This window comes from Scyliorhinus canicula, chromosome 11 (assembly GCF_902713615.1).
Source record: "Scyliorhinus canicula chromosome 11, sScyCan1.1, whole genome shotgun sequence".
In the NCBI taxonomy this organism is placed as follows: Eukaryota; Metazoa; Chordata; class Chondrichthyes; order Carcharhiniformes; family Scyliorhinidae; genus Scyliorhinus; species Scyliorhinus canicula.
In genome coordinates this window covers 50,880,495-50,903,519 of record NC_052156.1, presented here as the reverse complement: position 1 = coordinate 50,903,519, position 23,025 = coordinate 50,880,495, and the positions used below count along the sequence as shown (strand labels likewise).

Here is a 23,025-nt window from a genome sequence, read left to right as displayed (position 1 = left end):
TAGTTCAGAGAGGGGAGAAACACAGAAAGGCTTACTTTAAATATTTTACTTAGTAAATCAAAACAGACAATTAACAACGATTGCCAAAGTATCCACAGCTGAGATAGTTTTCCTGCTCCAGGGACTTGCATACTATTCTTGCATATTTCTGCTCTTTGGGGCTGGAGAAGGAAGGTTCGAAAGGGGGGGGGGGGGGGGGGGGGGGGGGGGTGAAGAGAGGAAAAAAAGTAGCGTTTGATTAGTATCCGCCCGAGCAGGCCAGCCTGACATACTATTGGCCTCGATAAGGCAGAGGGGGGAGGTCCCTGGGAGACGTCAATGCCTTTCAGATTAGCAGGGTTGAAACGCTTGAGTCCGCCGAGCCGTCACCGCCCCCAACCCCCCCTCAAAAAGATCAAATCCTCGAGTTCACAGGCACTGGGAGTAATGTAAAAAAAAACTAACCCGCACTGACTTCCCCCGGACCAATATGTTCTCTTACCCAATATTACGCGAACGATTTCGGATGCTACGTACGCCAAGCACCAACTCTCATAGCACTGTTCAATCAAGGATACATTGAATGAAAGATTGGAGTGCTAAGTTACTGTGGTTGACCTGTGGTGAGGGCTTTCTGTGCACAGTCGGTAATCATGCAGCTTGTGTTTTGGGTAGGGGTAACGTTACTTTTCGCCTGCAGAATAGAAGGAACACCAGAAATGTACCAAAGACAAGGTAATACTTGATTATATTGTGTATTTGCCTAAGTGTTGCAAACCAGTCGATGTGTTAAAAAATAAAAGGGAACAGCATTTAACAAAAGTGGATCGTTAATACTATACACATCTAGGCATTACTTTTTATCCCCATGTGTTAAATCAGGATTTTATCTTGTTTCAGCAAAACTTCGAGAGCAGCTGACGGTTTATGAAATCGTGACTCCCACTCGAGTGACTGAGTTTGGGGAGCCTTTCCCAGACACGATGCATTTTAGGAGAAAACGGAGTGTAGGTACCGATCACTGGGCCTTCGTAACTCACTACAGAATTAGTGTATTTGGGCAATTTTTTCACCTCAATCTAACTGCCGACTCTGGATTTATTGCACCGATATTTACCGTTACACACCTTGGAATACAAGCTAATCTCACAGACTTTCACGAAGAGGACACTGACACGAAGCATTGCTACTATACAGGACAGGTCAATGCTAAGCCAGAGCATACAGCTGTGATCAGCCTCTGTTCAGGACTCGTAAGTAAGATTTTAACCCTCGCGATGCTGAATTTATGGAGTTTCCAAATCACCATTTGGTGATTCTGTATAAATACTGCCGATTTTTAAAAAAAAAATAAGTAGGGGGCCTGATTTTTTTTTTCTAATTTCAAGTCTGGAATCTGGAAAGATAACGACATTCACATAGTGGGACACAACGGGACCGATTGCCATTGGGGATAAAGTTTGAATTAAAGATAATCGGCGCTAGAACGTGCTAACCACCCAGCCAGACCACACTGGGAAACACAGCGTACTCCTCCGGGTAATGTGCGTAACTCGTCATTCACTCCCCCCCCCCCCCCCCCCCCCCACAAAATCTAAAACACCTTCAGATAACTATCTCTAAATAAGGCTGGACTAGTGCTAGGTTGCAGCTTGCACGGTGGAACATGGGCTCTGGAGATCCTGGGAATAGGTTGTATGTGTGTGTGTGTTGAGGCCGACGTCAAGATGTTAATAACTCCAATTGACAGACGCATTTTTTTTACGTGCAAAACGTTTTCCCTCCCCAAACAACTAAAAAAACTTACACAGCGAAGGCGGAGTCAGCCCTTTTCCAGTGTCCAATCTTGCCAGACAGACTGATTTCCCGGTTTAATTATTCGCTGAGACGGTGACTCCCGGTTTAAGCAGGGAATTTTAAACAGCAAGGAACTGCTGGTGAACTTTTTTTCTTCGGGGGAGGGGGCAGTTGGATTTGTAAATCTTTAAAAATATATATATGCACTGGCCCTTGCTCATCTTTGATATAAAACGCAGCATTCTCCACCTCAGTTGCATGTTAAGTAACTTCAAAGCTGGTGATCAGAATGCATGTGAATGGACTTGCCTGTTTCGCTGTAACCTCTGGAGAGGTTTACACACAACAGGATGGATTAGTGCCTTGCCTGCACGTCCAGAGCAGCAGAGTCCAGAGTTGGGTTGACAAACGAGCCCCCCCCCCCCCCTCCCCTCCCCCTCCATTTGCTTACCTCATGTTCACTATTTCAAAGTTCTCTCCTCTGAATTATTTAAGCAGGATGTCCTTTGAATGTGACGCAGCGACCAAAAGTATTTTTGGCATTTAAAAAAAAAATCTCCAGCGTTGGAATCAGCGACAAACTCTTTGGAAATTTGTTTTGGTGGCGGGGGGGGGGGGGGGGGGGGGGGGGGGTTGGTGGAGATAAATTATTGGAGCAGTCTCCATTTTCACCTCACTAATGCAAATACCCTCTCTCGCGCTCGCTCGGCAAAGTATATAACCAGTCGTGAAAGGCGAATAAACCCCTTCATTTATCAGCGTGACAGTTGTTTTGCTGGGCTCTGGGCGGAGCTGGGTTCGCTCACAGAGGGGGGAATACGGTCACTTTCTTAAGGCGGCCAAGAACGCGGCTGGTTAATTCGTTCGCAGATAATTTCGGTTGAGCGGAAACATTAATTTGTATCCATCGCGCGGTGGGTGGGGGGACCAACACGTTGAAAATGCTGCTTCGAGAGCGATACACCGTTCCTGTTTTGAGTTGTGCTTTTTAAAAAAAAAAGTTTGGAGAAAGGCACCGACTTTGAGATCCACCTTAAAGTATGATGCGCGGGCCCACGGAGCCCTGCTGCCTTCACTCAGCGAAGAGCATTTGCTATGAAGTCTGAGGAGCTCCAGCAGGGTGTTCAGGCCGAGCCCTCTCAGGCTGGGGGGGGGGGGGGGGGCATGGCGAGAAATCGTGGGCATCTGAACGTGGGGGTGATCGCTTGGCAACATCACTTCAAAAAAATGAGGGGAATAAAAATGTGATACCCCCCCCCCTCTTATCTGTAAGAGTTCGTCTGCCATTCTTCAGTTGCCCAGAAAAGTTATCCAAGAGTGTTTACAAACTGATCCCCGTCCTTCTCATCGCAAAGCAAGCGAGCAAAGTAATGAGCAATTCTGTCACTGCAAGTAAACGCTGCCTAATTGGGAACTCCCTGGGGGCTGGGAGAACTCTAGGAGGCAGTGAGATTCTCATGAACGTCTCTGTCCAGCACCCCCCCCCCCCCCCCCCACACACACACAGAGCTGCAGTACCTGTTCTGCTGTCGGTGGCTGTCGCCGTCCCATTGTATTCCTGTTCTTCCATGGCTTGTTATTGTTTCTCTGCTATGTTGAAGCCTTAATCTGTGACAACCGTTAGCAGATTTTGCAACCTACTTGAGGGTATATAACAAAAGCCCTTTTCTTCAATCACAAGCAGTTAACAGAACTAACGTATTGTTTCAGCACCCCAAACGGCTGATCAGCCAGGGCAAAGATTTTGCATTAATTATCAGCCAAGGAACCAGCATCGCCGAGGAGAGAGCCCTTTTCTTGCTCCTCCAACCATCTGCATATTTGCCTCAGAAGAACAGCATCATGCGTACTTTTTGGAAAAAGTACATGTGCTCCATTATTTTTGATGAATGGTGCACACTAAATCATACAATTTTCACATTGACAGTAATGGTTTTGTTAATAGTGCTGAATGAAGTGCATTCTCGCTGTGTTTAGTTAATGATGTATAGTGAGGAGTCACTAATTTTTTTTTAAACTTGCAGTTTTCTGAATAGTCTGCAGTTTAGTGACTCCTGCAGTGACCACTTAGGGTGTCTGGAGGGCTTCTCTGTTATGAAGATTAAACGCGACGTTGATAATCTGAGTCAGTGCAGAATGGGTGTTTGTTCAACTGTTCCTGGATAGCACATCTCATACACAAGGGACTGGAATTTCCGATTTTCAGTCAATGTCCTGATGCCAGTGTGGGAACAGTGGCGTTTTACGACCAAACATTCGGCCCAAAACAGCCACCGATCCGCCATTTGGCTGGGGGCTAGTTGGAAGGCAGCGTAGAACACCCGGCTCTTGCTGCCGGTACGGCCAGGAGAATTGCGGGATCCATGTCCGCGCAAGCACACGGCGGCCCACGTTAGCCACGCTGTGCAGCATGGCACTGGCCGCACGCGGACCCGGCCTGCAAAATAGTGCCCCCAGAGCCCTGGACCCACCCCCCCCCCCCCCCCAATAGTGCCCCCAGCCCCTGCCAAAGTCCCCACTGCCCTCGAATCGGTTCTCCCTTGACTGTGGCCGCTGGACTTAGTCTGCAACCGCCACGCCAAGTTCCCGACAAATGATAGCACACGTGACCGACACTGTCGGGAACTCGGCCGGTCGGGGACGGAGCATCAGGGGGAGGGCCTCAGGCAATGTCCTGAGGCCGTCGACACGGCGTGTGGCGTAATTCTAGAGCATGCCGCTTTGGAGGGGGCGGAGCATCGTGAAAGCGGCACCAACCCCAATTTAGTCATAAATGGGGATTCTCCGGCGAATTGGCGAATGCGGTTTCGGCATTAGCGACTGGAGAATCCCGCCCAACATTTTTGACAAGCTGGTTCTTTGAACTGCAGTTCTGTAACTGCTGCTGTCCCTGTGTTAATTGGGTTCGTAGGTGCTGTACCTCCTGTGGGTACTCTGGTCCCATTTGCCTTTTGTTGCTGGTGAATGACGATACTGCTCTTACTTGCTGCACCTTTTGAGATGTCTACAAGTTCCTCTGCATAACTTTTTTTTTGAGGCAAGCTTTGCTAATACATGCAAATCTTCTTCCTGCAATGGATGGCACGGTAACACAGTGGTTAGCATTGTTGCTTCACATGCTGACATTCTGAATCCCCCCTCCGTGTACCCAAACAGGTGCCGGAGTGTGGCCACCAGGGGATTTTCACAGTAACTTCATTGCAGTGTTAATGTAAGCCTACTGTGACACTAATAAAGGTTTATTATTATTATTTGACTGATTCTATTCCAGCTGGCAGTTTAGGTCACAATTTATTTCATTTTCTTTCTTTCTGTCCCATACCCAAAACAGGTGAGTACAGATGAGTTTTTGTAATTGTTGTGTGAGGGGAAAATGTTTACTTTTGTACAATGGCTTAAGAAAGCAAAATTAATTTCCAAGAGTGATTCCAATCATTCTTTCACTTTCTGATGCAGTCTCACACTATTTCCTATCAGTTGTGGCTTCACCATCTCTTAAGCTGTCGCATTGTTGGAAGGTTAAAGCTTTTGATTAACGATGAACAGTACTAGAGGAGATTGCTAAGCATAAAAGGAGTCTCATTTGATCATTGGTATCTTTACGTTTGCACCCAGAATAAATGTGGCAATTAGTGATGTTTAGTTTATGCAAATGAGACATGTTGTAATAAGTTAGTCCTTAATCAGAACTTTTAAAATAAAAAAGCCTTGATCCTTCTGTCTTTGCAAACTATCATCCCATCTCCAACCACCATATTCTCTTCAAATTCCTTGAACATGTTATCACTTCACAAATCTGTGTTCACCCTTAACTTCCCAAGTATTTCAAAGCATATGTATTTTAATCTAGTATGTAACAACATTGACTATCCAATCAGGTTTCTAACCTGGCCACTGTATTGAGGCAGCCCTTGTCAAATTACATTCTTTATGTCTGTGAGAATGAAAACTATTCTTCCTCATCGTCTTGACCTGTCTAAAACCTTCAATATAGTTAACAACGCTAACCTATTTCCATACCTCACCTTTAACATCCGGATGGGTGGAACTGCCTTCACTGGGTTCAATTATTATCAATGTAATTGCATTCAGAGAATTGTCTGCAATTACTTCTCCTTCCAGTCCTGTGTTGCCTCTGGAATTCCCCAAGGATTTATCCTTGGCCCCTTTCTATTTCCCATCTATATATATATATATATTGTGACAACATCAGGTTCCACATGTATGCTGATGCCACTCAGCTCTATCTCACCTCTTTTGACTCCACTCTGTCTAATTTGTCACACTGCTTGTCTAACATCCAATATTGGATGAAAATAAATGTCCTCCATATTAATATTGGGAGAATTGAAGCCATTGTCTTTGGTCCCTCCCACAAACACCATTCCCTGACCAGCATTTCCATCCTTTGTGTTGTGTTTGGCCCAGAGGTAAGATTTGTAACCATATATCCATACCATCACCAAGATAATGGTGATTATCGCAGATAACATTGCTTCACTTTGACCTTACTTAAGCTCATCTGCTGCTGAATTCCTCATCCATGTGTTTGTTATATCTAGATTTCACTTTCAGGGCTAGCCTTCTTTAACCCGATGTAATCTTGTGCTCAGTCAAAACTCTGAGACCCATGTCTCTGTGGTTCACCCATCACGCCTGTGCTTGCTGACCTTCACTGGTTCCTGATCTAACAATAACTTAATTTTAAAATCCTCATCCTTGTAAATTCCATTTAGGGTCTCGTCTCTTTAATCTTTGTAGCCTGCACCAGTCCTACAAGCTCTCGAGGTTCCTGTTCTCCTCTAGTGCTGGCCCCTTGCACATCCCCAATTTTAATAGCACCCTCATTCGCAGATGTCCTTTCAGCTGCATTGATGACGAGCTCTGAAATTCCCCACTTGAACCTCTCTGCCTTCTTTTACGATGCTCCTTCAGGCTGACCTCTTTCTGATCATACTTCTTGTCATCTGTCTTGACCTTTCCTTCTGTGGCTGTGTTTGTATTGATATCCTTCTTTCCAAGTGCAAGTTGTTGTTGAGTGATTTTTATTCCAAATGAATGAATCTTCATAATTGTGCTTACAGAATTGTTATCTATTATCTGCAATGTAAGTAGGGAAGGTGCGAGCACACTCTGCTGAGCAAGGCCTGGAGACTTGAACTAAAAACAGGAAGTGCAGGTGTGGCAGCATCTGTGGAGCGAGAAGCTGGACTGACTCTCCTTCGGAACAGAAAGTTACCTTTCTGTTTTGATTTCAAATTTTCTGTATCCAGACTATTTTGCTTTTATTTCAAGGCCCAGAGACTTGCTGTTTGCTGATGCCGACTGCTGAAGTGTCTTCCAATCATGCTGGTGATGTAATTTTTGCAGTTTATTAGGACCTCCTGTAGTGTTGGTTGTCTCCTGTTACTTGCCGCATCTGCAAGAAGAAAGTGCAAGCTTTGTTTCTGGGTAATCATTTGCAACTTAAATGAGCCCCTTTATCATGTTGTTCATGATGAGAGGTAGAAACAACAAGTGTAGCCAAAAGGTGTGGGGCGTTATTTAACGCAAAGACTTCTGGTGTTAATTTAACACGATTGGCTGAGTGTTTTTCGACAACCGCATTGGCGTGATTGCGGGCTGTATTTAATGGCAATTATGAGCCCCCATGTGCTTTTTGCCATTACTGGCTGTCTCACCATCAGATTGACCCGAATCGTCCCTCAGCGTCTCGCTGCTAACAAAGGGAGGCTGCTCTTAAAAGTTCCCTTACCACTCACTCCCACTCAACACACAAGCATGACCACTGGTTTACTCTGCGCTTTGGAGATGCCGACTAGGCCAGGCTTCTTAATGTTCTGGATGCGAGAGGGGACATCCTGTTCTCAGGGGTCGGAGGACCAGCAATAGGGCTTTCAATATGGCCTGGGAGGCAGTGGCAGTTGTCAGTACTGGCAGCATGACAAGGAGGACCGGCGTCCAATGTAGGAAGAAGACCAACAACCTCCCCCGAAATTCAAGGGTAAGTTACCAACTCTCTTCCTGGCATCAGTTCCGCCTGCCACCCCTCAAATTATTTTTTTCTGCCCCTCCCCACCCCAAATCACTAGCTGACGCCTCACACTCTCCACATCTGATCTTTGTGCTTGCTCCTCAGAATCCACTGGCACCCAGCAACACAACCCCTTCATGTCCATTTGGGTGCCCACACATGCCACCTGCTATAGACGCCCCCGGAACTACCAAGCATGCAGATCACAATGCCCTCTATTTTTCCGGCAGGACAAGATAGCCTATAACAAGCAGGAAAGGGCCAAAACAAGGGGTGGAGTACGAGAGATTTGAGTCCTCACCCCCTATGAGGAACAGGCCCTGGAAGTCGCGGGTTACACTGAGGAGAGAGCAATCACCATCAGTTGACCTATGCCACTGCCCCTTCACCCAGAAGACCTGTCTCAAGTGAGATGATCATGTCAGACAAAATGATCCTCCCCTCTCACTGACCACATGTCCATTGTCTCATAGGATCTCCATCTGATAGGGCCGAGCCATTCAGAGTCATTCCCTCTTCCTGCCACCAAAGAGACCACCTCATAAGAACTAGGAGCAGGAGTAGGCCATCTGGCCCCTCGAGCCTGCTCCGCCATTCAATTAGATCATGGCTGATCTTTTGTGGAGGAGACAAGACCACCATCAAGGCATCACGGCTATTGCCCCACCTTGCACCAGTGCAAGACGCACACCTTGATGGGGGACATTGTGCCCCACGGGCCTGCCCACTAATCTGGTCAGCACCACACAGTTGCTGACGCACATCAGGTAAAGGCAGGAACATCCATGGGAGTCAGAAGTTGGAGGTCTGCTGGATCCCAGGACCCAGCTGAATCCCAGTCAGATGCTGAGCCTCTGAACAAGGTTATCCCAGAGCTGATGCAGACAGGACACAGCCTTGAGATTAAGGACGGGGTGTCAGTATCATTCCAGCGAGTGCATAGCCGAGGAGGAGTCCTAAAGGCTACGAACGTACTGATGATGCCGATAATGCATGGCAACAAGGCCAACGAGGCCTGCTAGGGTGGCGACCAAATGTGGAATGACATTTAAGGGCGTCTTGACAAAAACATGAATAGGATGGGATAGAGCGATATGGGCCCCAGAAGTGTAGAAGATTTTAGTTTAGATGGGCAGCTTGGTCAGCGCAGGCTTGGAGGGCCGAAGGGCCTGTTCCTGTGCTGTACTTTTCTTTGTTCTTTTTTACATAATTGATTTTCGAATCTTTGTTAATGTTGACCGCTTTTGCCAATTACCGCAGTGGAAAGCCTAGAGCACAACATCAGCGTCTTGGCTCAGTCTGTGATGACCATGACTGCTGGCCTCAACATCCATGTCCCAATCAATGAAGGATATACATACACATAGAAGATACAGTGCAGAAGAAGGCCATTCGGCCCATCGTGTCTGCACCGACCCACTTAAGCCCTCACTTCCACCCGATCGCCGTAACCCAATAACCCCACCCAACCTTTTTTAGTCACTAAGGGCAATTTATGATGGCCAATCCACCTAACCTGCACGTCATTGGACTGGGGGAGGAAACCAGAGCACCTGGAGGAAACCCACGCACACACGGGGAGAAAGTGCAGACTGCGCACAGACAGTGACCCAGCAGGTAATCGAACCTCGGACCCCGACGCTGTGAAGCCACAGTGCTAATCACTTGTGCTACGTGCTGCCCAATAGGAATAAAAGGAAAGTAGGAAGGAACTTAAGCAAGGAAGCAGGAGAGCTAAAATGGCCGATGAAAGGACCCTGGCAAATATAAAGAGCAAGAGGTTGCTAGGGAAAGGGTTGGCCCACTCGAGGACAGAGGAGGGGACCTATGCGTGGAACAAGAGGAAATTAATGAGGTACTGAATTTGCATCAGTATTCACCAAAATGAAGGACTTGGTGGATGATGACTCTGGGTCACATTGAGATCAAAAAGGAGGTGCTGGACGTCTTGAATATCCCAGGTGCAGATGGACATTGCCCAGTTCCCCAAAGCATAGCCCAGCACATGTCCTGAGGCAAGCAAGATGGCGCCGCCCACGGGCTGCACATGTCCTGAAGCGAGGAAGATGGCGGCGGTCACGGGCCGCACTTGGTGGGTGCAGCAACAATGGGCCTGGTTACAGTGGCGATCGACCGGTCCTGGCACACCGCAGCAAAATATCCTTTCTTCCCGTTGGCCTTGCAGAGTGCGCTCCATGTCGGGCAGCGCTGCCGAGGGTGCTTTGTCTGTCCACAGAAGTAGCTCTTGGGTCCCCCGGGGTTGGCTGGCTGACACGTGGCGCGGGCTCGGGGTTAGCTGGGGGCGGTCGCTGGTGGAGTCCACGATGGGGTGTTCACTGGTGGGGTCCACGATGTCCAGGAGGGGGGCGCCGTGCGTTTGGGGGTGTACGCTTGTACATTACAGGAGGCGACCATTAGTGAGGTCGTGAGTTTCTTGGTTGCCACGAGGTTGAGGGTAGCCCCTTCTAAGAGGCGCTGGCGGATGTATGCCAACCCTATGCCCGTAACTAAAGCGTCCCTGATTAGGAGTTGGGAATGTTCAGCGACCGAAACGGCCTGGCAATCGCTGTCCCTCACCAGAGCGTGCAGGGCACGCCAGAAATCTTCCACAGACTCACCGGGGAGTTGATTCCGCGTGGACAGGAGGTGCCTGGCGTAGAGTTCGTTGGTTTGCTGGGTGTAGTTCTCTTCCAGAAGCGCCATGGCTTCAGCGTAGATCGGTGCATCCCGGGTGAATGGAAAGATATCGGAGCTCAGCCGTATATACTGGATCTGGAGTTTCTGTGCCTCTGAGGGTGGTTCTGTCGCAGATCCAATGCCGGCTTCAAAGCAAGCTAGCCAATGGGCGAAGGTCGACTTGGCATTGTCTGCTTGAGGGTGCAGCTGCAGGCGATCTGGCTTGAAGCGGAGGTCCATCGTTGTAAAATCTCTGCTTAATAAATTGATGCACCATCAATTACGACGAGACGAGAGTAGAGTGTAATCGAGGCTTTATTAAGCAGAGAGGTGTGGCCTCCTGCAGCTCTTGCGGAAATGGCTGCAGCTCAGAGAGCCCACACATTTATACTCCGCCTACTGGGAGGAGCCAGCAGGCGGAGATCTATACCTGTACCTGTCGTACAGGAGCCTTACCATATTACATCTCGTATATGATATCTACAACAGTGGTGACTGCCACAGTTTGTTTGGTTGTTGGCTGCTGCCTCTATAGTGTTCATGCAACAATCGTCGTCTTAGACATGTCACGTGTGCCAATGAGAATCCAGCTGAGAATATTTAATTGGCAAAAGCGGTCAACATTAACAAAGATTCAAAAATCAATTATGTAACAAAGAACAAAGAAAAGTACAGCACAGGATCAGGCCCTTCAGCCCTCCAAGCCTGCGCTGACCAAGCTGCCCGTCTAAACTAAAATCTTCTACACTTCTGGGTCCATATCGCTCTATTCCCATCCTATTCATGTATTTGTCAAGACGCCCTTTAAATGTCATTCCACATTTAACAGTTGGTAAGATAAAGTCACCATAATTCCAGATAACCATAGGCTGAGGTAACTCATAGGGGTAGAGCTGACTGGTGGTGATTTAACCTGTGGATCACCACCCCTCAAGGTTGTGAGGCAAGGTTGAGAAGGTGGGGCCCTCATGAATAACCTCAGCCGGTGCGGGAATTGAAACCGCGCTGCTAGCCAAATCAGCTGTCCAGCTAAACAGATTGGCTAAACGGCTGGTTTGTGATGCAGAGCGAGGCCAGCAGCACGTTTTCAATTCCCATACCAGCAGAAGTTATTGATGAAGGCCCGGCTTCTCAGCCTTGCCCCTCGCCTGAGATGTAGTGATCCTCAATTAAATCACCACCAGTCAGCTCTCCCCCTCAAAGGGGAGAGCAGCCTATGGTCATCTGGGACTATGGCAACTTTACCCTATCTTATATCACACTAACCAGTAACAACAAAGAGACGTCACCATTCCATTATGGTACCCATACAAAGCTATATCAGCTCATCTCTACAAAAGAACCAAACACGTGCATGTTCCTCAACAGAAAAAGAGGACAAGCCTGAGAACCTGTTATTATGCCCAGAGCTTGTCATAGAAATGATCTGCCCATCAATGTGTCTCTTGTTGGTTAGCCAACGGAGCAGTGCCACTCTCTATCCATGAGCTGCAGCTGTGCAAGCCCTCCCACACAGCCCAATCTCATTGGAACCAAATCCTGGCATCCACATATTCCACTGGCGCTCAAGGTGAAGTTGAACATCCTTGACCTCCAACGTGTTGGACGCATGGTGACATGCCAGTTACATGTCACACTCACTACATCAGCAACAAAAGCATCAGCAATCTGCAAAAGCATTTCTTCAACGTCTGCAGTAGGTTGTTCATTTGGATCACTGTCACCCATCAGGTCCCGCAGCAGCTTCTTGCTTCAAACCAGATTGCTTTCTGGACTCCAATGCCCCCCGGAGCCCGGTATTCCGGGCATCTTAGACAAAAATTGTCCTTCTCTCCGGCTTGAGAAAATGAAGGAAACAGCAGCCCCGAGGCAATTGCAGCCACCAGCAGCAACAAAAATGACCTGCAGGTGTAAAGTACTCTCACAACTAACCAGGCCAATTCTTCATTAACAATATTTTGTAGGACAATCAGCAGTTTTTATGGATATCCACAATATTTAAAGATGGCTTGAAGGCCTCCCCCACTCCCGAGCTGCATGCCGGAAAATGAAAATGTCTACTCACAACCTCAGGCCAACTTAGGGCTTTTCAAAAGGAGTACTAAATGACGCCTGTGTGATTTCTCGCTGGGGAGCTGGTTAATTCTAGGCATGCCGTTACTTTTGACTTCAATCTAGCTAATGAGATGAACGTAATGCAATTAGGGGTTGATGATATGCTCGCCCTATATGAGTGTGATCTAGAACACTCCGGAAGCGGGCCGATTAGATAGCAAACTGATTTGTGCCTGGCGTGAATCTCTATTTTGACCTTTTCTGCTATTTAACTGGAATGATGCAACGCAGTGCTTAAATCACGCCTGCGATTGTGAGACTAAGTGAAAGCATGTCTTGTTTTTACTGACTTCCAATTTACCATGAAAGCAGGGGAGGAAAGGATTGATAATTCTGAAGCAGAGGTAGGGTGCTTGAAGAGCTTTGGAAAATGTATAAACATAGTGAGGGGAGCTTTACCTTCATAATTCTGGTGTGCAAAGTCAATTTGCTTGCATTGCAGTCAGGTCCTGATGAAACTCCTGGTGGCATTCATATGTTGTGCCTCTCAGCTTTTTCACCAATTTTCCAAGGTATTCATTTATCATCTATTTTGAAGAGGAACTCATTTTTACTTGCTCTTGTTTACTTGCTCCACTATTTCACTAGCATCTCCATGGCATCCACATATATCAATCACCTGTTGGATCTTATCTTCCATTCCAACATCTTCTTGCAAGTCAATGGTGTTCCCCTCTCTGTTGCTCAAAAAATGTACCTTGAGAAAAAGGTTTTTGAGGTTAGTAATCGAGTGCAAGGATTGCATTGCGGGCTTTACCAGCTTCTGTTCGTAGTGGCATAGGCAGCATGCAGCATATCCCCCCCCACCGGGCAACTGTACCCGGCGGTGGGGGGAGTGTGAAATTGCTGGATGGGATTCTCTCCAGGTTTCCACCGACCTGGTTGCGATTTCATGCTGGGGAAGGCAGACCCTCGAACGCGACGCTCATCTTGCCCCAATTGAACTTACAGGCCTTTTCCCACACAGCCTCAATTTGTAGGCTGGCGGGTGGATGACATTTTGGGAGGGGTGGTGGGGGAAGGCTGGAGGGCACTTTAATAAGGACATGGGGAATCCACATTGAGCAAGGACAAAGAACTTTGGTTTATGCACAGTTACATTATATACAACTCCTGGTAGATCTCTACTGGATCTCTCCATGGCCGGTGCCTTATTGGCTGACCTTTTATACATGGCTTAATGGAGCCCCCCCGCCCCTCAGTGGAGGAGCTCGTGCTCCGCGAGAACCACAAGGAATATAATCGTTCACACCCCGTAGGTCCAGTGTGGGGTATGACAGCCGCCTCAATCAGAAAACCCCTTCTGATTGGATGCAACCCCCCTGGCCACGCATTCCCTGCCCTGGGACCCTTGACCATTTACATGGACTTGGTTCCAGGTAGCTCTCTGCCATGCCTCTTTTGACAACTGTAGTGCTGTGCTTGGAGGGACTGGAGAGCTGACGGCCAATCGGATTGGCCGCCAACTCTCCCAAGGCAGGATTTGCTCCCGAGTGAGGGTGGAAGAACCGCCTTATGCCAATCAATGCTCATTAGAACATAGTATGGCATCGGGACTGCTGGTGTCAGTCAATACCCACCACCCTAAAAATTCAGGCCATAGTGGTGCGCAACCAATTACTAAGTACGATTTATTAAGGGTTGCACACCTCAATATAGGATTCAAGTTCATGCAGGGCACAAACCACCTCATGCCTCCTCGCCACCTCAAGCCAACCCGCACCTCTTCAATGTGAGGTGCATTTTGGAGAAGCTGCTGCTGCTGATTCAGGAAGAGTCACTGAGCAGAAAAAAAGGATGGAAATGGTACAATATGTCCCTCGGTTTTGTGCAGTGATGGAGGCCTTGTTTCAGAAGCTGAACAGGAGAAAGATCTTCTTCCCTCAGGGAGCCAGGAGTGCAGTGCTCACTCTAAACAGACACTAAGAAGGAAGTGGACAGAGAGAAAACCGAGAGTAGGATTCTCCGGATGGCAGGTTCTGATTAGTGGTGTACCAAAATAGTCACTGCGGGGTACACAGCTGTGTACAATCTATATAAATGATTCGGATGGGGAAAATATGGAGGGATAAACTCAACAACTAGAGGCCAGCCAGATGCTGCGCATGGCTGTGTCTTGCACGAGTGCCCATGTGCTGCTCTTTGCCGCATATCCACATATTGTTTCTCACATGCACTTATTCTCCCCCTTCTCTCTTTCTCCCAAGTACACACTTGCACTTTCTCCCTCTCCCATGTGCGCACTTGACATTCTCTCTCTCCTTCTCCCCTCCTCCTCTGTCATGCTGACTCTCCCTCTCCCCTCCCACACTCCCGTGCTGATCTCTCTCTCTCTGTCTCGTGACTCAGAGCGTGACTGTTTTCTTCTCCCTCTCTTGCTCACACACACTCTGACCCTCTCTCTCAAGTGCATGCCCTCTCTTTTCATCCCCCACCCCCTTCCCCCACTCACTTGACTCAAGAGAGTGTTGGTAAAAAGGAGAAAACAAGTGAGGGAGCCAGGCAGGGAAGTGAGAGAGATTCTTGGGTGCAAGAGAGGCTACTCCAAAAGAGTGCCCATCAGGTCCCACACTGCAGCCCCAGTGAGAAACAAATTCAGCCCCTCAAAAATATTACTTGTGTATAAGTTGACCCTAGATTTTCTGCCTAAAAACTTAGTCTGGATAAAAAACTTGACTTTTACACTAACTGGATGGATCGACCAAAGAGCTGGCATAGATACAAAAGACTGAATGGCCTTAATCTGTGTTGTATCATTCTCTGCTTTGGTAAAAATGGAACGGGTTGTCACTCCTCCTGTCCTGCCCAGCTCTCCCGCATTCTCACTGGGTGACCATCATAGCCCTCAATGAGTCCCCTTGTCATTAACTCAACCATCCTACAACCCAGTCATCATGTGTATATAACAAAAATGTATTTGTGGTGCACATTTCCTGTCAATAACTTTTTTTTTATCGTAAATTGAGATTTCTGTCAAATATGGATCTGAATTTTCCATTTGGAAGACTGGTTCCTGCCGGCACTGAATAGCAAGTGATTCCCGTTTCCGTTGACGCTATTCATACCACGAGGACATGCAAATAGGTCAGCACTCTGCCAGTGAGAATTGGAAGCAATTCCCAGCACAATGCATGGTGTAACCGCTGGAGCTAGGATTAACGTGAAAGAGCCAAACAAGCTGGAGCTGCATTTAAGTGCTCCGCTCATCACACACTCATTGCAGTCATAAAACTGGCTCAGAGAAGACCTGCCCCCTAATTTCAGGAGTCTGAAGTGGACCCACTGCTCAATGCCAATGAAGAGAGGAGGACACCCTCTAACCAGGGTGGATCGCAGTCTCAAGCCTGCCCTCCTGAACAGTGCCTGAGTGGAGGTGGTAGAGGCAGTCAGTGTTGCCAGCCTCACCAGGAGAAGACAGCTCGTGATCCTGAGGGGTGTCGGCCATCAGCGAGGTATTTGCCCTGAGAGGGGCAGTGTGCTAGGGAGGGTTCCAAAGACCACAGTGCAGGTGTCCTTTGATTGGGGTGAGCTCTGCTAAAACCCCTGCTTCCTCTGCAGTGGAGCTGCACGTCTGAGGAGTGTCAACACTTGGTGGGCTGGTAATTGAGCTTGGCCATGCCCATTCCTTTGATGATACCGCTGGGGTATGAGGGTTGCCAGAGGGGTGGCCTAGTGGGCTGCCACACCACCAGAGGCTCTCTGAACATTTGTAGGGCACAGTCAGCAGTCTGAGCAGCTAGGAGCCTGCAAATAGCGCCAGAGGGATGCGTGTAAATTGTAAAGTACAGACTGCAGCAATGACCCCCCCCCCCCCCCGGCCTCGGCAACCAAGCCCACAGCAAGCCCAACAATATTTGAGAGTTCGAGATATTTTTATCTTCTCGCTCCCCCTCAACAGCCATGGTGCTCTGTCCCTATTTGTAAGTACTTGCGGCAATTCACACCTGCATGACTCTGGCCTGAGCGACGTGGAACATCGCGGAAGGGTGGAGCAAATGTGTCCAACCTGCAAATGAGATTTAAATTCATGCAAATGACGTTTTGCATCAGCCTGTCAGTGCGGGGTACAAACTTTGCTAACGGCACCAGCGGGGGACCAGAGCATGGTGTCTGAATCGGTACGGGCCGCAAATTTTCAGTTGCGCGCTATTCTCTGCCCGATCGCAATTCCCGCTGCCAGCGGCGGGAAGTGGAGAATCCAGCCCGATATTTTATAAAGACACTTTGGAAGGTATAATACTTCAAATCTCCAAATGACCTTCCCAACCACTTTTATTAATATTGGAAGGTAGAATTCTGACGAGCAATTAAACTCTTGATCTCACCCAGGTTTTACTGGAAATTGGACTTTGCTGTCTTAAAGGAATACCACCTAAGTTTTCCAACAGAATAATACTTGGGTATTACAAGATATAATGTTTCTGTCCTTGTTAAACAGACTATCATCTGACATACTTAATGAGCAATGGCACAGGACATTTACAGATATCATCTGTTTAAAGTGTGGTCCAATCCGTTTTGCTCCTGTTTATAAATTTAGGGAGCTTACACGAATAATAGTGTCAGCCTTGACCTTCATTTTCATATTTAACTTGGTTACTGCACCTGCGCCAAGAGCTCAGTTTTAACTAACCCAAAACGGGAGAAATCGTAAAGCTGGCGTAAAACCCGGGTGGGTTTTACGGCAGCGTGCCCCTTCCCGACCGGGAACCGATTCTGGTCCCCGGTCGGGGCTAGCAGCCCGACGCCGTAGGCTCCGGCAAGACGGGCTTAACGAAAATCGTTAAGCCCGCTTGCCGGAGTTAGCGCCGGCTGACGCGTCATATGACGTCAGCCGCGCAGGCGCAGTTTGGAAGACTCCAACCCGCGCATGCGCGGGTGACGTCATCGCGTTTTTGCGCGAAACCCGCGCATGCGCGGGCCGGGTTGCCCCTCAGCCGTCCCGCGAATGGATACTGCGGGGCGGCGGAAGGACAAGTAGTGCGCGGGCATCGGGCCCGCTGCCCGCGATCGGTGCCCACCGATCGCGGGCCCATGGCACCCTTGGCACGGCCGTCATACGGCCATGCCAATCGGTGCCATGGTTATTAATAGCGAGTTAGTCACGCCGTTTTTACGAACGGCAAGACCAGGTGTGTTTGCCGTTTGTAAAAATGGCGTAAAGGGCTGGGACTTCGGCCCATCTAACAGCTGAGAATCGCTGCCGGCCGTAAAAAAACGGCGGCAGCGATTCGGGTCGGGACTTCGGCGGGGGGGGGGGGGGGGGGAATAGCGGGAGGGCGGCAAAAATGTCGGGAAGGCCCTCCCGCTATTCTCCCACCCGTCGTGGGGGGCGGAGAATTTCGCCCTCAGTCTTTTAAAAATATATAGTTTAGTTCTCACCACATCCCAATCCCCTCGCTTTTTCCCACACTCTTCAACTTTCTCCTCCTGACCCTCTCACTTTTTCCTACTCTCTGCTTTCCTTTCTTGCCTCATTCACCCTTCCTCACTCCTAACGACCTTGCTTGCACCTGCGTGCTGCCACCCCGACTGCTTTGCTGGTTCCTTTTCGTCACCCCACTCCCAACTCCTTCGCAACATCGTGCTCACTGCCCTCATCCGTGCTTCCCCCAGCTGCTTTTCCCACACTGTGTCAATTACTGCTCCTCTCCCAAGCCCTGTCTGTGAGCGGGAGAGAAGGGCAACAAAAGGGATGCAGTGGAGGAGGGCAATAAGAGGGAAGCAATGAGGGGTGAGGGTCGGCATGTGGTGCAGTGGTTAGCACTGGGACTGCGGTGCTGAGGACCGGGTTCAAATCCTAGCTCTAGGTCACTGTCCGTGTGGAGTTTGCACATTCTCCCCATGTCTCCATGGGTTTCACCCCCACAACCCAAAGCTGTGCAGGTTAGGTGGATTGGCCACGCTAAATTGCCCCTTAATCAGAAAAAAAAATAATTGGGTACTCTAAATTTATAAAAAATATTAAGAGGGAAGCAATGTGATGGCAGGGGGTGGGGGGTGGGGGGGGGGGGCGGTGGGGGGGGGGGGTGGCGGGAACAGGAGGGAGCAGCCAGTGGGAAGCAGCAAGGAAGGCAATGTGTGGGACGGAGCGAGGGAGCTGGGTGCAGGGCGGCAAGAGGGAAACAGTGGGAGAAAGATAGAGGGAAGCAGTGAGAGGGGCAGCTAGAGGGTTGGGAGAGGAATGACACGAGGGAATCGGGGCAGGGCAGCAGCAAGACGAAGTGAGGGAGTCAGGAGCGTCAGAAGAGGGGTCTTGAGCGGGAGAGAGCGAGGGGGTCTGGCGAGGGTGGGAGTGGGAGGGAGCAATGGTGGTCTGATGAGGGAAGCAGTGAGTGGGTTTGGAGTAAAGCAGTGAGGAGACTGGCATGTGGATGATAAGTGGCGAGCAGGAGATAAGTAGAAAGGGAATTTTTGGGCCAGTTAGATTCAAGGTACCCAATTGATTTTTTTAATGAAAAAATTATCAGTCAGGCACGCTTTCTTGTGGGAAGTGATTTTCATTTAGCATGTTTTAGTTTAGCATACTGTTTTTATAGTAACACGGGTGCAAGATGAGAAAAGGCTGTATGAAGTTTAATATGTTTTCAATTTTTTCTACAGCTTGGCACCTTCAGGTCTCACGATGGGGAGTATTTTGTTGAACCTCTTGTTCTGTCTGATGGGGAAGAATATGATGAAGAGCACAATAAACCACATCTTGTGTACAAGCAAGATGCACTGAAGATTCAAACGACAAGGGAAGTCACTAATATTTGTGGCAACTCAGGTATGTTTATAACTTTTAAGCTGAATTATGAAGTCAGCATATGCATTGTAACAAACAACAGGAGATGGAAATGAGGTGACGAAAGATTTGTCTCCATATGTTGCTGGTGGAAAAGTAATCATTGCAGTGAAAATGAGAAGTTTTGAAATTTTAAGTAAAATATTTTAAGGATCTGATTTCTCCCTGGAATGAAAACAACAATTTACTTTAATAGGATTTGCAACAGAGGAAACCACAATTGGTGCTTAAGAATAATTTGGTGATAACAATTGTAATGAATATGTATATTTTGTTTGTGTTCGTGATTGGAATATTTTAATAGAATGATTACAATAACACAACAAACCCTCAAAACTACAGCATGATATTTCTCCATATATGAATACAAAAAAATATAAGAGGACACCAATATAGCTATTTCAGCTTAATCATTATGCTCAGCTCCTCCATTTATACAAATAAAAACATTGAAAGAACAAGCAAGAGAATGGGGGAAAACAGAATAAAACCATGAAAACATGGCAAAATGGTTCATCCCCTCACATACAACATGTTAAAGGCAGTGTTACATAGCTTATAGAAAACCTTGTAGGAGCAAGTCAGTCATTATGGAACCTATATATTTGAGATAAGACCCCTGATACTTTTCAGGATGCATCCGATTTAGGTTGGAGTATATAGATTAGGAATTCCATTGGGATGCATTCATAGAATCATAGAATTTACAGTGCAGAAGGAGGCCATTCAGCCCATCGAGTCTGAACCGGCTCTTGGAAAGAGCACCCTACCCAAGGTCAACACCTCCACCCTATCCCCATAACCCAGTAACCCCACCCAACACTAAGGGCAAATTTGGACACTAAGGGCAATTTATCATGGCCAATCCACCTAACCTGCACATCTTTGGACTGTGGGAGGAAACCGGAGCACCCGGAGGAAACCCACGCACACACGGGGAGGATGTGCAGACTCCGCACAGACAGTGACCCAAGCCGGAATCGAACCTGGGACCCTGGAGCTGTGAAGCGATTGTGCTATCCACAATGCTACCGTGCTGCCCCATTCCTTGATAATTTTATGCCAATTCTGAACTGAAGGACGTTTACCACTAATTTAGAAGCAAAGGATATTATTCCATGCTGCAAATGTTAGGATATTATGCAGCCTTTTTTCATTAGTGTCAATTATCTTTCCATCTGGGGCCTCGAGAATTGAGAACAAAGGACCAAATTCTAAGGCCGTATTGAATATCTTCTCAAGCTCTTCAAGTACACCAAAGCAGTTGGATTTAATTTTGACAAAGGACCAAACATAATGGGCGTGATCTAGCGACCACGTTGTGCTCGAACAAGGGCGCGATACAGCTGGACGATGCCGGGAAAGGCCTGGCTTCCAAACAGCCGTTGCACGTCGCGAGATCTAACTTGTAGCTATGTGGCAAACATTAGTACACATGTAAAATAATACTGTTGTTTATTTTGCAATCCCAAACGTCTCAGAACAGTCTTTCAAAATCAATGCCGCACTCCCAAACAACATTCCAAATGCGGCACCCAACTCCGATAAGTGCTCCCCAGTAAACCATTCTGCCACAACAAGCCGGCATCGAGAAAGGGCTGCAAATGGAAACGGACAAAAACGTTGCGTGACCATCACCAGTAGTCACCCTGATGGCGTCACTTCTGGTACTGCCGAATATATCAGACCCCAGAAATCTCCGAGGACTTATGCTCCACCGGTCATTATCAATCCTCGGCCCGGTGCTCACCTTCCATTTGGTTCCGATCCGAACCTCAAAAAAAAAAAATTCCGGAGAAGGCAGCCGGCAGCTCCAATTCATCATTGCCGCCAATGAAGTGACAGGCAAAGGGGAAGTCTGAAAGAGTTCAGAAGAAAGACATTTAGTCAGCATAATAGCAGTATTTACACAGGACCCGCTTAACACATCTCAGGGTCCTCACTCCTTTCAGTCAGCTGATGTGTTATACTAATGTTGCTTAACTCACAGCCCAGTCAGCAGCAGAGAACAATCATCCCCAGCTGGATGAGTCCCAGGCAGGGTTATAACAATAACCTCCTGACAATGTTACATGAATTCCTGCCCTTTGTGAACCCAATTTGATTGCTCTGAATGATCATCAGGATTCTTTCTCGGCACTGCGCAACACCTTAGACAACAATTTGAAACCTACATTCAGGAGCAAACTTGGCGAAATAATTCTTTTCTGGCTTCAAAATTAAGGAAATTTTCACTTTATGAAGCAACTGCGGCAGCGGACCTACTTCAAAAAAGTAGTTATACATACCAATCAACAATCAGCAACTTCTATTGCTTACAGAGTTCACATCCAAAACTATCGGGCCCCGGGGCCTTAACAGATTGAGGCTCTGTCCCATTAGAAATGGGAGAATTTAGTCAATACAAATGAGCCTTTAAAACTGGAGGACTGTGTGAAGAATAAGGGCTGGGGTAGTAGGTATGTGATTGTCATGGGGCTATTGAATGGGGAAAATTTCTCTAACCTGTCGTCATCAGAAATTGTTGGGAGTTTAAGGGAAGAGAAGAAACACTCCATAGGAGGCGATGCATCTATGCTTAGGTAGGGTGCTCTTTTGAAGGGTTGGTGCAGACTCAATGAGCCAAATGGCTTCCTTCTGTACTGTTGGGATTCTATGATAATTGATTTGTTTCCCAACTTCTACAGCATTTGTTTGGCAAACTTTAAATTCCTCTCAGCCCATTGAGCCAAGAAGGAGTCCAGTGCTGTTAGAATTACATTAATTACTTTCAGCAGAATATGGCGATGATTCCTGCCATACTCACTCTACTTTAGTCAATTTTACTTCTAACTGGTGCAGTCCCTGCAACATTTTGCAACTTTTCTTGGCCGTATTCGCAATGACCAAACCGCAGCATAAGCCTTGAGATTTCCCACAGGCTTACATCAGAAAGAGAATTGACTAAGTAGAAGAGATCAAATTCAGCCTTAAAGTAGAAGATAAAGTTATGGGCCAGGATTCTCCGAGCCCACGCCGGGTGTGCGAATCCCGCCAGGCTGCTCCGACGCTGAGCCGCCGATCGCGCTGGAGCAGTTGCCGCGGCACCGGGCGGAAGCCGTTGAAAGCAGCCCCCGCGGTGATACTCCACGCTCGGCGAGTGCCCGCCGAGTTCCGCTGAGTACTGCCGGCGTCGTTTGCATTTGGTCCTACCCGGCGGGACCTCGGTGTTCCGGCTGCTGGTGCCACCCTGGTGGGGGGGCTGGAGGAGCAGACTCCGGGGGGGCCTCCAGGGTAGCCAGGTCCGCGATCGGTGGCAACCGATTGGCGGGTGTGCTACTTCCGGGGGGGAGGGGGGGGCTATGTTTCTTCGCGACGGGCTCCTGTAGGGCTCCGCCATGTTGCGCGCGGGCCAGCGCGGAGATGGCCGTGGCGCACATGCATGGACCTGCGCCGGCTTTGGCAGGCCGGCTTTCAACGCCGGAGCAGCGCACAGCGATCCAGTGCCGTTCTGGCCCACGAGGACGGGGAGAATAACTGGGCCTAGAAGCCCGTTGACGCCGACGCCGCTCGTGCCGGTTTTGACACCAGCGTCAACACTTGGCCGGGATTTCAGAGAATCCTGGCCATGATCTCTGACACAAGACGCATCAAATTT

At 48.3% G+C, this 23,025-nt stretch overlaps 1 protein-coding gene across 3 annotated transcripts in view; it reads left to right on the top strand.

Moving 5' to 3' along the window:
* Positions 1 to 497: 497 nt before the first annotated feature.
* adamts9 (ADAM metallopeptidase with thrombospondin type 1 motif, 9) overlaps positions 498 to 23,025 on the top strand; it is a 404,749-nt gene continuing 382,221 nt past the window's right edge. For 2 of the 3 annotated variants that reach the window (XM_038810570.1, XM_038810569.1), the window contains exons 1-3: positions 498 to 714; positions 880 to 1,232; positions 19,205 to 19,370. In XM_038810570.1, coding sequence (XP_038666498.1) covers positions 633 to 714; positions 880 to 1,232; positions 19,205 to 19,370 — 601 coding nt within the window. In that variant the 5' untranslated portion in view covers positions 498 to 632. The remainder of the gene's footprint in view (positions 715 to 879; positions 1,233 to 19,204; positions 19,371 to 23,025) is intronic. The other variant, XM_038810571.1, reaches the window with a different exon arrangement.